The 14,592-nt window shown below is 36.8% G+C and overlaps 1 protein-coding gene across 1 annotated transcript in view; it reads left to right on the forward strand.

The window, feature by feature from the left end:
• The first annotated feature begins 641 nt into the window (after nt 1-641).
• Nucleotides 642-14,592, forward strand: part of CYP2C8 (cytochrome P450 family 2 subfamily C member 8) — a 30,655-nt gene continuing 16,704 nt past the window's right edge. The window contains exons 1-5 of the mRNA XM_012439613.3: nt 642-912; nt 2,132-2,294; nt 2,485-2,634; nt 5,062-5,222; nt 6,458-6,634. Of these exons, the coding sequence (XP_012295036.2) occupies nt 745-912; nt 2,132-2,294; nt 2,485-2,634; nt 5,062-5,222; nt 6,458-6,634 (819 nt within the window). The 5' untranslated portion in view covers nt 642-744. The remainder of the gene's footprint in view (nt 913-2,131; nt 2,295-2,484; nt 2,635-5,061; nt 5,223-6,457; nt 6,635-14,592) is intronic.

Consider the following 14,592-nt stretch of genomic DNA (forward strand, 5'->3'; position numbering starts at 1 on the left):
ACTCCCTAGTAATTCAATGTGTGTTTCTTTCACATGTAAAGTAAGCAATCACCTATTATTACAATAATGTAATAAAAACATAAATAGTATTATGTAATAACATAAAAACACTTATGAATATTATTTATATACATTTAAATATATAAAATATACGTTTATTAGTTAATAATTTTATGTATGTTTGGTCACTCAATATGTATAAGTTATATTCACTATTTCATGTTTAGGCAGCTGTATTTTAAGTGAACTATACTAAATATTTGAAAGGCTTTTGTTATCAAGGGGTATGTCTCCTATTTTTTGGTGTAGCATTACAATGTACATTTTTTATATAGGACATATAGAATACACTGATTTCCCTCAAAGTCATAAATTCCCAACTGGTCATTCATCTGAGAATATTGAATTTTGAGTATATTCTAGCATAGAATCATTTACTTCAGTGTTTCTACATCATCACAGCACATTGGAACACCCAGGGTCTTTTTATTTTAATTACCAATATCTGGACTCCAACCAATACAATTAAACCAGAATCTCCTAGATTGGCACTGGAAAGGAGAAGAACAGAAAAACATTTTATCTCTATTCGTGGGCCAAAGTCCACTCAGAAAACATGCACAAATTGGATCTAGATGATTGCTTACTTTACATGTCAAAGAGACACACTGAATCAGCAAGGGAGTGTTATAAAAGCCTGGCAGTGCAAGCTCATAGTCGTGTTAGTAAGAAGAGTAGGCTTCAATGGATCCTTTTGTGGTCCTGTTGCTCTGTCTCTCTTTCTTGCTTCTCTTTTCACTCTGGAGACAGAGCTCTGGGAGAGGGAAGCTCCCTCCTGGCCCCACTCCTCTTCCTATTGTTGGAAACATCCTACAGATAGATGTTAAGGACATCTGCAAATCTTTCAGCAATGTAAGTATGCTTTATGTTACCCCAGTCACTTGCAAAGGGTAAGTTATTTGACTGTTATTTTTAGATAAAATATATTCCTGGAAACACACTATTGCAATAGATCATTGTACAGCAAAATACTGCCTCTGAATTTTGATGTTTCTTTTGTCTTTTTAAGTCTGTCATTGTCAGAAATAGTGGAGTAAGTTGATGCATTTTGTTGATACATAAACATTGGGGTCACTGTATGATAGAATCAGGTAATACAGAGGCAAAAGTTTGAAGTGCTGTTTCCCTTCTTTGCTTCATAGTGTTTTTCTATGATTTTTGACTGAAGGGAAGTGTGTGTGATTAGAAATTTCACCCAATAAGTCCTCTACTATAGTAGTCCTGTGTTTTATTCAGAATAGCCATGAAAATTCAACTTCTCTGAAGATTCATTTGATGCCTGATGTGACATAAAAATATCTATGGATTCAGGACAAGCATAGGTGCATGTAATAAAGAAGTAAATAGTCATGGTCCAATTAGTGGTAACAGAATTCTTTTGGATTCTGCACAAAGCTGTTGTCTGTAGCCAAGGTTGCTGGAGAATGGAAAACATGGTTCTTCCAGGAGATGCTGAATGTCCTGATTCTACCTTTGTGGTGCTTCATGTTTCTGTATTGGTAATACCAGCAGTTACAAACTGAACTGGGCATTAGAATCTCCTGGGGTGACACTGAAAATACAGAGTTCTAGGGTTCATCAGAGGACCGCTGAGTCAAAATCCTCATGGTAAGAGCTTTACAGGTGACCTTGAAGTCCTTAGCTGGGTATTGGCCTCAAGGTGGACATGGAGGAGTGATAAATTGCTGAAGCATCAGAGTTTAAATTAGCAGAGGTTCAAGTTTGGAGCTTCTATATATTGCCTGTTGGACTCTGAGAATGAATTTGGAATTCTCTGGCCTAAGTTTCTTCATTTTTTAAACGGGGTAAATGAATGTGCTGAATGTGTTGAAGTGAGGATTAACTGTGATTTGTGTACCAATTGCCTGGGTCATTCCATGGCACATAATAGGCTATCTATAAGTAGCAGCTGTAACAATCACCATCACATTCATTACAAAATTCAGAAATATCCAATCTATGTGTGGCAAATATAAACATAAAGATACAATGATAATATCAGTCTGAATCACACATAATATTTGGAGCAAACAGTGACTTGTTTTGCTGCTATTTGCATTTCCTTTCCCAGCTCTCAAAAGTCTATGGTTCTGTATTCACCGTGTATTTTGGCATGAAGCCCGTAGTGGTGTTGCACGGATATGAGGCAGTGAAGGAAGCCCTGATTGACAATGGAGAGGAGTTTTCTGGAAGAAGCGTTTTCCCAATACCTCAAAGAACTACTAAAGAACTTGGTAGGTGCGCATATGCCTGTGTCAGTTTCGGTAACTGGGATGAGGAGGATGGAAAACAGAGACTTAAAGAGCTTCTCCACAGAGCTTAGCCTATCTGCGTGGCTGCCGAGTGTTGCAGCTCTTTCTTTCTTGCTTGTGAATTCTCCCAGTTTCTGCCTCCTTGTTTTTTTTTTGTTGTTGTTGTTGTTAGGAATCGTTTTCAGCAATGGAAAGAGATGGAAGGAGATCCGGCGTTTCTCCCTTACAACATTGCGGAATTTTGGGATGGGGAAGAGGAGCATTGAGGACCGTGTTCAACAAGAAGCCCGCTGCCTTGTGGAGGAGTTGAGAAAAAACAAGGGTGGGTGACTGCGTCACTGACCTTAACTGTCAGCTGTCTTCACTAATGACATCCTTGGAAACATTTCCGGGGTGGCCAGATCTTCATTGGGTATCCTGGTTGTCAGCCCTCAGGTGGTAGAAGCAGGTTTGAAGCACAGAGACAAGGGAGGTTTTGTGTATCTGTGCTTTGCCTATACAGATGTGTTGGTTCATATTGTGTAGGGATAAAAGATCATTTAATCCTATTTTCTGCTCAATTTTGTTTCCTGGTTTCCAAATCAGAAATTATAACTAAGGGTATTGAGTTCATTTTTGAAAAGAGTTAAAGAAAGTTTCCCCCATAGCATAAATCTGTGTTACCGCCCCAGAACATTTCACCTGAGAACACTTGGAAAGTGGACATGGTGGAAATGACCCCATTGCACTTTTATGGAACATGAACTAAGTGACATGTGCTTTCGTTTAATTAGCGTTTTTTTTCATATGATCAGACTCACATGTCTGGGAATTCCTTCCAGGTCCATGCCTTCAGCTCTAGCCAGCAATGACACTATGTATGCTTTTACTTTCTTAGGTATATCTCAGTACAGTTCTCATCAGTTCTTATTTCTCAGGAAACATAGTCCTATTTGAAAACTGTCAGGATTAATTACTTCTTGTTAACCACTACTTACTGTAACAATTTATATGTTTGACTAGATATGGTCTATAGTATAACTCAGCAAAATATGCAAATACTAATTTGTAAATAATTTGTTTAACTAGATTTTAACTATTATGAAAAACTCTTTATCCTCTCTTCCTTAAATGTAACTAGGCTATGTTTTCAGTTTTGCTCATCTTTTTTTCCCCTGTATTGGATCTTAGTTTTGAAATTTGTGATAATCATTTTTGTCCCACTGCCAATCCTATTCACCTATGAAGTACTTGTTGTAATCAATGTGATTATCAGCTGGGATATCAAATTACCTTTTTCAATTTACTCTCCCAAATGCAATGACAAAAAACTCTGAAAACCAGATTGTACTTGAGAATCTCACACACACAGACACACACACACACACACACACAAACACACACACACTCACCAAGGCTTCCCACATTACCTTTCCTCCCTTTGGCTAAAACAACACTTTTTCTGAAACTTTAGAGCCCTGTAATGTTTAAAGGAGCCTGTCATAGAAGTAGCTAACTCAGTAGATTTCCTGTTTTTCAATTTTCCAACTTTATTCAGAACTCTTTCATTTCATGTCACCTTTATTTAGGAGCTACAGATGTGAATTTGGGAGCCCTTTCCATTAATGTTCACTAGTCACTTGGTTACAGCAATTTCATTTTAGAGATTCCCTCACCAAAAGACAAAAACCTTTTAAATAATTTCTGTACCTGTAAAATGATAGACTTGGCCTAACTTATGGTCAAATATAAAACTGTATTAAAACATACTTATCTTAATGACTATACTGAATAATATCCCAGAATCCACAAAACAGTAGTTTTGCCCAAATGAATTAAATTTGGAGGATGATCGGAAATGATAAACATTATTTTGTAAGGAGGGAAATTCATTTTTTACAAATTGAAAAAAGAAATAAAAAGATTCCATTTATCAATTTACTTTTTGGTTAGCCTTACTGGAATTTAGATTTGAAATAAAAAGTTATCCAGCGGGCGGTGGGGAGTTGGGGAGAGATAGCATGGGGAGAAATGCCACATATAGGTGAAGGGGAGGAAGGCGGCAAATCACACTGTCACGTATGCACCTATGCAACAATCTTGCATGTTTTTCACATGTACCCCCAAACCTAAAATGCAATAAAAAAATAAAATAAAATAAAAAGTTATCCATTTTAGTTATTTAGATAAACAAATCTATGTCATACTTAATGCTCATTTATATTAGTTTTTCTTCTCATATCACATGGATGTATCTGCTTTTCACATTTGTTCCCTCAAACACATGCATTCACTCGCAATCTCCCTAACTTTATTTCTATTGGTTCAGCCCACAATGCTTTCAGCTATTCACTATATATAAGACGTTTCCAGGTCCCCAACTTTTCTCTTCCTATATCTGTGCTTTATCATCCAGAGACTTTAAAGATAGATGTGATTCTCCTCTAAAAACTTGAATTATTTGGATTTCGAAAAAGTCTTTTTCCTTCCAAAATAAAAGACACCTTTGGTTAAAAGAGTTTAAGTAAAGGCAGTGGATGTGAATTACCACATGTGAAGTGACATTGTTTAGCTAGATTGTAATGCACAACTCATATTTAAGGTAAAAATGATATGTTGGTTTCATTCATGTTGATTTTTTCTTTTGGACATGTGAGGAATTTGTAAGATATTGTTTAAAATTTATAAATGTCCTTTGTGTCTTGATAAATGCATATCTTTTAAATATTTACATTTTAATCGTATTTTAAAATTGTTTTTAAATCTTTAGCCTCACCCTGTGATCCCACTTTCATCCTGGGCTGTGCTCCCTGCAATGTGATCTGCTCCGTTGTTTTCCAGAATCGATTTGATTATAAAGATGAGACTTTTCTCACCCTGATGAAAAGGTTCAATGAAAACTTCAGGATTCTGAGCTCTCCATGGATCCAGGTAAGCCCAAGTTTTTATCTTCCTGGGAAACCACCTATGCTCTTTTTTCTGATAAGTCCTAAATTCTATTTGGTGGTTTCCCAAGGCATGAAGTGCATGTTTGAACTCCACAGTCCTCAGAAATTTTTGAAGTGAACATCTAGGAAAGATGACCAAGCCTTTTATTTTACACACAGAAAATGAATGCCCTAATACAGGGGTTGCTTTCAAGTCTATTGGCTTCCTGACCAGTGGTTTATCCACTAAATCCCAAAGCCTGTTTTGATAAACTACTTTAGTGACAGCCCAAAATCATGCCTGTATCACTCCATGGACATCTGGGGCCTTTCTGAAGACTTTCATTACTCAGTAGGCTTATCCTCCAATCCACACTTACTGACCTCTTCTTCACATTACTTTGCAGAAATGTCCTAATTTAGGGAAAGAATATCTCCATCAAAAAGGGAGAATATTTGTGACCATAGAAGGTGCCAGGAAACACTGATTAGGGCAGGGGTGTTTGATGCTGCAGCTGAGATCCTGGCTGATGAGGCAGCTGGGTTAGGAATGACAGTGATGTATGAACCATAAACAAACATCCAAATTTTACCCTGTGCTGAGTTGGGATGCCCTACACTCTGCCTAAATAATAATTGTGTGATCTTAGTTGACTTTTAAGGTATCTTTGAGCTGCTCCCACTTCTAAAACACTGATTCCATTTTCAAAGCTACTTGACAGCAATAAAAAATTTGTGTGATCTTAGAGAAATCACCCAGGTGCACGGTTGGGTTTTAAAGCATCTTTGAGCTGCTCCCACTGCTAAAACACTGATTCCATTTTTGAAGCTACTTGACAGAAATAAAAACAGTGGGCTCTAGCTTTGTGTTCTCCATGAGTTGCCCAAACTCCCTTAACCTCTGGAATCATCAACTAAATATAAATCATAGTAATTCATGCCATATTATGTTTCAAGGTTGTAGGGAAGACTTGGTTTATAAATGAGAAAATTGATATAGAAATACTTTTATACAATAAAAATGATGTATGAGTGAAGAAAATAAGTATTATCTTTGATTCCCTGGTCAAAATTTTCTCCCTCCAATCTTTAGGTAGAGAGAATTGCTATACATGCACAATAAAAATTTCCTCATCAAAATAGACACAACATTCTATTCATATTTATAGCTATAATTTCTAATCAGGGCTTGGTGGAAGATACATATGTCTTATGACCTGATATTTTTTTCTCTTTTAGATCTGCAATAATTTCCCTCTCCTCATGGATTATTTCCCAGGAACTCACAACAAAGTGTTTAAAAATGTCGCTCTTACAAAAAGCTATATTTGGGAGAAAATAAAAGAACACCAAGCATCACTGGATGTTAACAATCCTCGGGACTTTATCGATTGCTTCCTGATCAAAATGCAGCAGGTAAGATATTAGCAACAGCTCAGTATTTTGATTTCTTGTTCCTTGTGTGATTCACCAAATCCTTCCGTAATTTACTAAGGATGTTTAAATGGTCAGGCCAGCAATGTTTGACAAGCATCTTAATTACATACTGTGTTTATGAACCTGCACCAAACATCATGGAAATATAAAATTGTCAAATGGCTAGAATGCATAGACCCTATCTTTTGGAAGCATTGCCATATTAACAATTTTGATTCTTTCAATCCTTTTACATGACATGGTTTTCCATTTATTTAAGTATTCCTTATTTTTTTTAAGCAACATTTGATAGTTTTCAGTCTTTTATCTTCTTGGTTGTAGATTCTTAGGACTTTTGGCCCTTTTGATGCTATTGCAAATTTAATTATTTCCTTGATTTTATTTTCATATTGCTCATTGCTTATATAAACAGACACAACTGATATCTGTATCGATCTTAAACAGTGAAATTAAGCTGAAAACGTTTTATCAGCTCCTGGTTTTTTTTTTTTTTTTTTTTTTTTTTGGTGTGGGTTGTATGGCCTTTTATTTATATAGAACTGTTATTTTAAAATAGAAATAGTTTTACATCTTCCTTTCTTACCTAGATGCCTTTTATTTCTCTTTCTTGTCTAATTGTTTTGGCTAGGACTTAAGTACTGTGCTGAACAGCAGTAGTGAAATTGCATACACTTAGATCATCTCCCCCTGATTTGGGGACATAAGCTTTTAGATTTTCACAATTTGATATATTTTTATATGTATTATTATTATAAGGAATTTTCCTTCTATTTGTATTTTTGAGTTTTTTGTCATGAAGAGTATTGAATCTTGTCTTATGCTCTCTCAGCTTCTATTAAGATGGTCATTTTGTTAGATTTTTTCTTTCCATTTAATAAGGTGGTGTATCACATTGATTGCTTTCTTATTGAACCACCCTTGCATTCCGTGTATAGATCCCATTTAGTTATGACATATAATCATTAATTTTTTTAAAAATATATGCATAACATACAAATTGCTATATTATTTCTCTTTCTTACCTAATAGTTTTGGCTAAGGTCTTAAGTACTATGTTGAATAGCAGTAGTGAAAGCCAATATACTTGGGTTTCTTCCCACTGATTTTAGGTCATTAGCTTCTAAATTTTCACAATTTGATATAAAATACCTTTGGAATTTTTATAAGTACATTTTATTATGATAAGGAATTTCCCTTCTATTCATATTTTTTAAGTGAATTTTTAAATTATACTTTAAGTTCTGGGATACATGTGCAGAATGTGCAGGTTTGTTGCATAGGTATACATGTGCCATGGTGGTTTGCTGCACTCATCAAGCCATCATCTAGGTTTTAAGCCCCATATGCATTAGGTATTTGTCCTAATGCTCTCCTTCCCCTTGCCCTCGACCCTACAACAGGCCCCGGTGTGTGATGTTTCCCTCCCTGTGTCCATGTGTTCTCATTGTTCAACTCCCACTTTTGAGTGAGAACATGTGATGTTTGGTTTTCTGTTCTTGTGTCAGTTTGCTGAGAATGATGGTTTCCAGCTTCATCCATGTCCCTGCATAGAACATGAATTCATTCTTTTTTGTAGCTGTATAGTATTCAATGGTGTATATGTGCCACATTTTCTTTATCTAGTCTATCATTCATGGGCATTTGGATTGATTCCAAGTCTTTGCTATTGTAAATAGTGCTGAAATAAACATACGTGTACATTGGCCTTTATAATAGAATGATTTTTAATCCTTTGGGTATATACCCAGTAATGGGATTGCTGGGTCAAATGGTATTTCTACTTTTAGATTCTTGAGGAATTGCCACACTGTTTTCCACAATGGTTGAACTAATTTACACTCCCATCAACAATGTGAAAGCTCTCCTATTTCTCTGCATCCTCACTAGCATCTGTTGTTTCCTAACTTTTTAATGATTGCCATTCTAACTGGTGTGAGATGGTATCTCATTGTGGTTTTGATTTGCATTTCTCTAATGACCAGTGATGATGAACTTTTCTTTCATATGTTTGTTGGCTGCATAAATGTCTTCTTTTGAAAAGTGTCTGTTCGTATCCTTCACCCACTTTTTGACGGGGTTGTTTGTTTTTTTTCCTGCAAATTTAGGTTCCTTGTAGATTCTGTATATTAGACCTTTGTCTAATAAAGACTATTGAATTTTTTCTTATGCTTTCTCAGCTTCTTTTTTGATAATGACTTTGTTAGATTTTTCCTTTCCTTCTAATAAGGTGGTGTATTACACTGATTGATTTTCGTATTGAACCACCCTTGCATTCCTCCTATAGATCACATTTAGTCATGATGTATAATCCTTAATTTTTTTTAATGTATATATTTTTTGTTGTACTTTAGGTTCTGGGGTACCTGTGCAGATCATGCAGGATTGTTGCACAGGTACATACATGGCAATGTGGTTTGCTGCCTCCATCCCCCCATCACCTGTATCTGGTATTTCTCCCCATGTTATCCCTACCCTCCCTATCCCCCTCTGTCCCTGATTTAGTCGCCCACAACAGACCCCAGTGTGTGATGCTCCCCCTGTATCCATGTGTTCTCATTGTTCAACACCTGACTATGAGTGAGAACATGCGGTGTTTGATTTTCTGTTCTTGTGTCAGTTTGCTGAGAATGATGGTTTCCAGATTCATCCATGTCCCTACAAAGGAAACAAACTCATTTTTTATGACTGCATAGTATTCCATGGTGTATATGTGCCACATTATCCTTGTCCAGTCTATCGTTGATGGGCATTTGGGTTGGTTCCAGGTCTTTGCCATTGTAAACAGTGCTGCAACGAAAATATGTGTGCATGGGTCTTTATAATAGAATGATTTATAATCCTTTGGATATATATCCAGTAATGGGATTGCTGGGTCAAATGGAATTTCTATTTCAAGGTCCTTGAGGAATTGCCACACTGTCTTCCACAATGGTTGAAGTAATTTACACTTCCACCAACAGTGTAAAAGTGTTCCTATTTCTCCACATCTGTTCCAGCATCTGTTGTCTCCAGATGTTTTGATGATCACCATTCTAACTGGCGTGAGGTAGTATCTCAATGTGGTTTTGATTTGCATTTCTCTGATGGCCAGTGATGATTAGCATTTTTTCATATATTTGTTGGTCTCATATATATCTTCTTTTGAAAAGTGTCTGTTCATGTCCTTTGCCCACTTTTGAATGGGTTTGTTTTTTTCTTGTAAATCTGCTTTAGTTATTTGTAGATTCTGTATATTAGCCCTTTGTCAGATGGGTAGATTGCAAAAATTTTTTCCCATTCTGTTGGTTGCTGGTTCACTCTAAGGATGTTTCTTTTGCTGTGCAGAAGCTCTGGAGTTTAATTAGATCCCATTTGTCTATTTTGGCTTTTGTTGCCAATGCTTTTGGTGTTTTAGTCATGAAGTCCTTGCCTATGCTATGTCCTGAATGGTTTTGCCTAGGTTTTCTTCTAGGGTTTTTATGGTGTTAGGTCTTATGTTTAAGTCTTTAATCCATCTGGAGTTAATTTTAGTATAAGGTGTCAGGAAAGGGTCCAGTTTCAGTTTTCTGCACATGGCTAGCCAGTTATTCCAACACCATTTATTAAACTAGGAATCCTTTCCCCATTGCTTGCTTTTGTCAGGTTTGTCAAAGATCAGATGGTTGTAGATGTGTGGTGTTGCCTCCGAGGCCTCTGTTCTGTTCCATTGGTCTACCTCTCTGTTTTGGCTCCAGTACCGTACTCATTTGATTACCATAGCCTTGTAGTATGATTTGAAGTCAGGTAGCATGATGCCTCTGGCTTTGTTCATTTTGCTTAGGATTGTCTTGGCTATGCAGGCTCTCTTTTGTTTCCATATGAAGTTTAAGGTGGTTTTTTACAATTCTGTGAAGAGGACCATAGGTAGGTTAATGAGGATAGCATTGAATCTATAAATTACTTGGGCAGTATGGCCATTCTCATAATATTCATTCTTCCTAACCATGACATGGAATGTTTTTGCATCTGTGTCTTGTCTTATTTCCTTGAGCAGTGGCTTCTAGCTCTACTTGAAGAGGTCCTTTACATCTTTTGTTCGTTGTATTCCTAGGTATTTTATTCTCTTTGTAGCAATTGTGAATGGGAGTTCCCTCTTGATTTGGCTCTCTGTTTGTCTGTTATTTGTGTATAGAAATGCTTGTGATTTCTGCACATTGATTTTTTTATCCTGAGACTTTGCTGAAGTTGCTTATTAATTTAAGGAGAGTTTGTGCTGAGACAATGGGGTCTTCTAAATATACAATCATGCTGTCTACAAATAGAGGCAATTTGACTTCCTCTTTATGTAATTGAATATCCTTTATTTCTGCTTCTTGCCTGATTGCTCTGGCTAGAACTTCCAATACTATATTGAATAGAAGTGGTGAGAGAGGGCATCCTTGTCTAGGGCCAGAGTTCAAAGGGAATGCTTCCAGTTTTTGTCCATTCAGTATGATATTGGCTATGGGTTTGTCGTAAATAACTTTTATGATTTTGAGATACAGTCCATTGATATGCAGTTTATTGAGAGTTTTTAGCATAAAGTGCTGTTGAATTTTGTTGAAGGCCCTCTCTGTGTCTATTGAGATAATCACGTGGTTTTTGTCTTTGGTTCTGTTTATGTGGTGGATTAAGTTTATCAACTTGCATATGTTGAACCAGCCTTGCATCTCTGGGATGAAGCCTACTTGATCATGGTGGATAAGCTTTTTGATGTGCTGTTGCAATCAGTTTGCCAGTATTTTATTGAAGATTTTTGCATTGATGTTCATCATTGATATTGGCCTGAAGTTTTCTTTTTTTTGTTGCATCTCTGCTGGGTTTTGGTATCAGGATGATGTTGGTCTTATAAAATGATTTGGGAAGGATTCCCTCTTTTTGGGTTGTTTGGAATAATTTCAGAAGGAGTGGTACCAGCTCCTCTTCGTACATCTGGTAAAATTAGGCTGTGTTTTAAAATTGCCAGTATTTTATTGAAGATTTTTGCATTGATGTTCATCATTGATATTGGCCTGAAGTTTTCTTTTTTTTGTTGCATCTCTGCTGGGTTTTGGTATCAGGATGATGTTGGTCTTATAAAATGATTTGGGAAGGATTCCCTCTTTTTGGGTTGTTTGGAATAATTTCAGAAGGAGTGGTACCAGCTCCTCTTCGTACATCTGGTAAAATTAGCCCATCTGCACCTGGGCTTTTGTTGGTGGGTAGACTATTAATTGCTGCCTCAACTTCAGCCCTTGTTATTGGTCTATTCAGGGTTTCATCTTCTTCTGGGTTTAGGCTTGGGAGGGTGCAAGTATCCAGGAATCTATCCATTTCTTCCAGGTTTACTGGTTTATGTGCATAGAGTTGTTTGTAGTAATCTCTGATTGTAGTTTGTATTTCTGTGGAATCTGTGGTGATATCCACTTTATCGTTTTTTATTGCATTTATTTGATTCTTCTCCCTTTTCTTTTTTGTTAATCTTGCTAGTGGTCTGTCTATTTAGTTCATATTTTCAAAAAGCCAGTTCCTGGATTTATTGATTTTTTGAGGGTTTTTTTGTGTCTCTATCTCCTTCAGTTCTGCTTTGATCTTAGTTATTTCTTTTCTTCTGCTAGCTTTTGAGCTTTTTTCATCTTAGTCCTCCAGCTCTTTCAATTTTGACGTAGAGTGTCGAGTTTAGAACTTTCCTCGCTTCTCATATGGGCATTTATTGCTATTAATTTCCCTCTAGACACTGCTGTACTTTTTTTTTTATTGTACTTTAGGTTCTGGGGTACACATGCAGATCATGCAGGATTGTTGCATAGGTACACACATGGCAATGTGGTTTGCTGCCTCCATCCCTCGTCACCCACATATGGCCTTTCTCCCCATTTTACCCCTCCCTGACCTTCTCACCTCCCCTGCTTTCCCTTCCTTGCCCCCTAACAGACCCCAGTGTGTGATGCTCCCCTCCCTTTGTCCATGTGTTCTCATTGTTCAACACCTGACTATGAGTGAAAACATGTGGTGTTTGATTTTCTGTTCTTGTGTCAGTTTGCTGAGAATGATGGTTTCCAGATTCATCCATGTCCCTACAAAGGACACGAACTCATCGTTTCTTATGATGAGTTCTTATGATGAACTCATCATTTCTTACGATGGGTTCGTGTCCTTTGTAGGGACATGGATGAATCTGGACTATGTTGTATATGTGCCACATTTTCCTTGTCCAGTCTATCATTGATGGGCATTTGGGTTGGTTCCAGGTCTTTCCTATTGTAAATAGTGCCACTATGAACATATGTGTGCATGTGTCCTCATAATAGAATGATTTATAATCCTTTGGGTATATACCCAGTAATGGGATTGCTGGGTCAAATGTAATTTCTATTTCTAGGTCCTTGAAGAAGCACCACACTGTCTTCCACAATGGTTGAACTAGTTTACACTCCCACCAACAGTGTAAAAGTGTTCCTATTTCTCCACATCTGTTCCAGCATCTGTTGTCTCCAGATTTTTTAATGATTGCCATTCTCACTGGTATGAAGTGGTATCTCAATGTGGTTTTGATTTGCATTTCTCTAATCATCAGTGATTATGAGCATTTTTTCATATGTTTGTTGGCCTCATATATGTCTTCTTTTGAAAAGCGTCTTTTCATATCCTTCTCCCACTTTTGAATAGGTTTGTTTGTTTTTTTCTTGTAAATCTATTTTAGTTCTTTGTAGATTCTGGTTATCAGCCCTTTGTCAGATAGGTAGCTTGCAAACATTTTTTTCCCATTCTGTTGGTTGCCAGTTCTCTCTAATGATTGTTTCTTTTGCTGTGCAGAAGCTCTGGAGTTTAATTAGATCCCATTTGTCTATTTTGGCTTCTGTTGCCAATGCTTTTGGTGCTTTAGTCATGAAATCCTTGCATATGCCTATGTCCTGAATGGTTTTGCCTAGGTTTTCTTCAAGGGTTTTTATGATGTTAGGTCTTATATGTAAGTCTTTAATCCATCTGGAGTTAATTTTAGTGTAAGGTGTCCGGAAGGGGTCCAGTTTCTGCTTTTTGCACATGGCTTGACAGATTTCCCAACACCATTTATTAAACAGGGAATCTTTTCCCCATTGCTTGTTTTTGTGAGGTCTGTCAAAGATCAGATGGTTGTAGATGTGTGGCATTACCTCCGAGGCCTCTGTTCTGTTCCATTGGTCTATATCTCTGTTTTGGTACCAGTACCATGCTGTTTTGATTACTATAGCTTTGTTGTATAGTTTGAAATGAGGTAGCATGATTCCTCCAGCTTTGTTCTTTCTGCTTAGGATTGTCTTGGCTATGCAGGCTCTCTTTTGGTTCCATATGAAGTTTAAGGTGTTTTTTTCCAGTTCTGTGAAGAAGGTCATTGGTAGCTTGATGGGGATAGCGTGGAATCTAGAAATTATTTTGGGCAGCATGGCCATTTTCACGATATTGATTCTTCCTAATCATAAGCATGGAATGTTTCTCCATTTGTTTTTGTTTTCTCTTATTTCCTTGAGCAGTGGTTTTTAGTTCTCCTTGAAGAGGTCCTTTACGCCCTTTGTTAATTGTATTCCTAGGTATTTTATTCTCTTTGTAGCAGTTGTAAATGGGAGTTTGCTCATGATTTGGCTCTCTATTAGTTTGTTATTGGTGTATAGAAATACTTGTGATTTCTGCACATTGATTTTCTATCCTGATACTTTGCTGAAGTTGCTTAATAGTTTCAGGAGATTTTGGGCTGAGATGATAGGGTCTTCTAAATATACTATCATGTCATCTGCAAATAGAGTCAATTTGACTTCCTCTTTTCCTAATTGAATACCTTTTTTTTTCTTGCCTAATTTCTCTGGCCAGAATTTCCAATACAATATTGAATAGGAGTGGTGTCAGAGGGCATCCTGGTGTAGGGCTGGATTTCAAAGGAAATGCTTCCAGTTTTTGCCCATTCTGGATGATATTGGCTGTAGGTT

This window comes from Aotus nancymaae, unplaced genomic scaffold (genome assembly GCF_030222135.1).
Source record: "Aotus nancymaae isolate 86718 unplaced genomic scaffold, 86718_ANA_hifiasm-v0.15.2.pri h1tg000010l, whole genome shotgun sequence".
Classification (NCBI taxonomy): Eukaryota; Metazoa; Chordata; class Mammalia; order Primates; family Aotidae; genus Aotus; species Aotus nancymaae.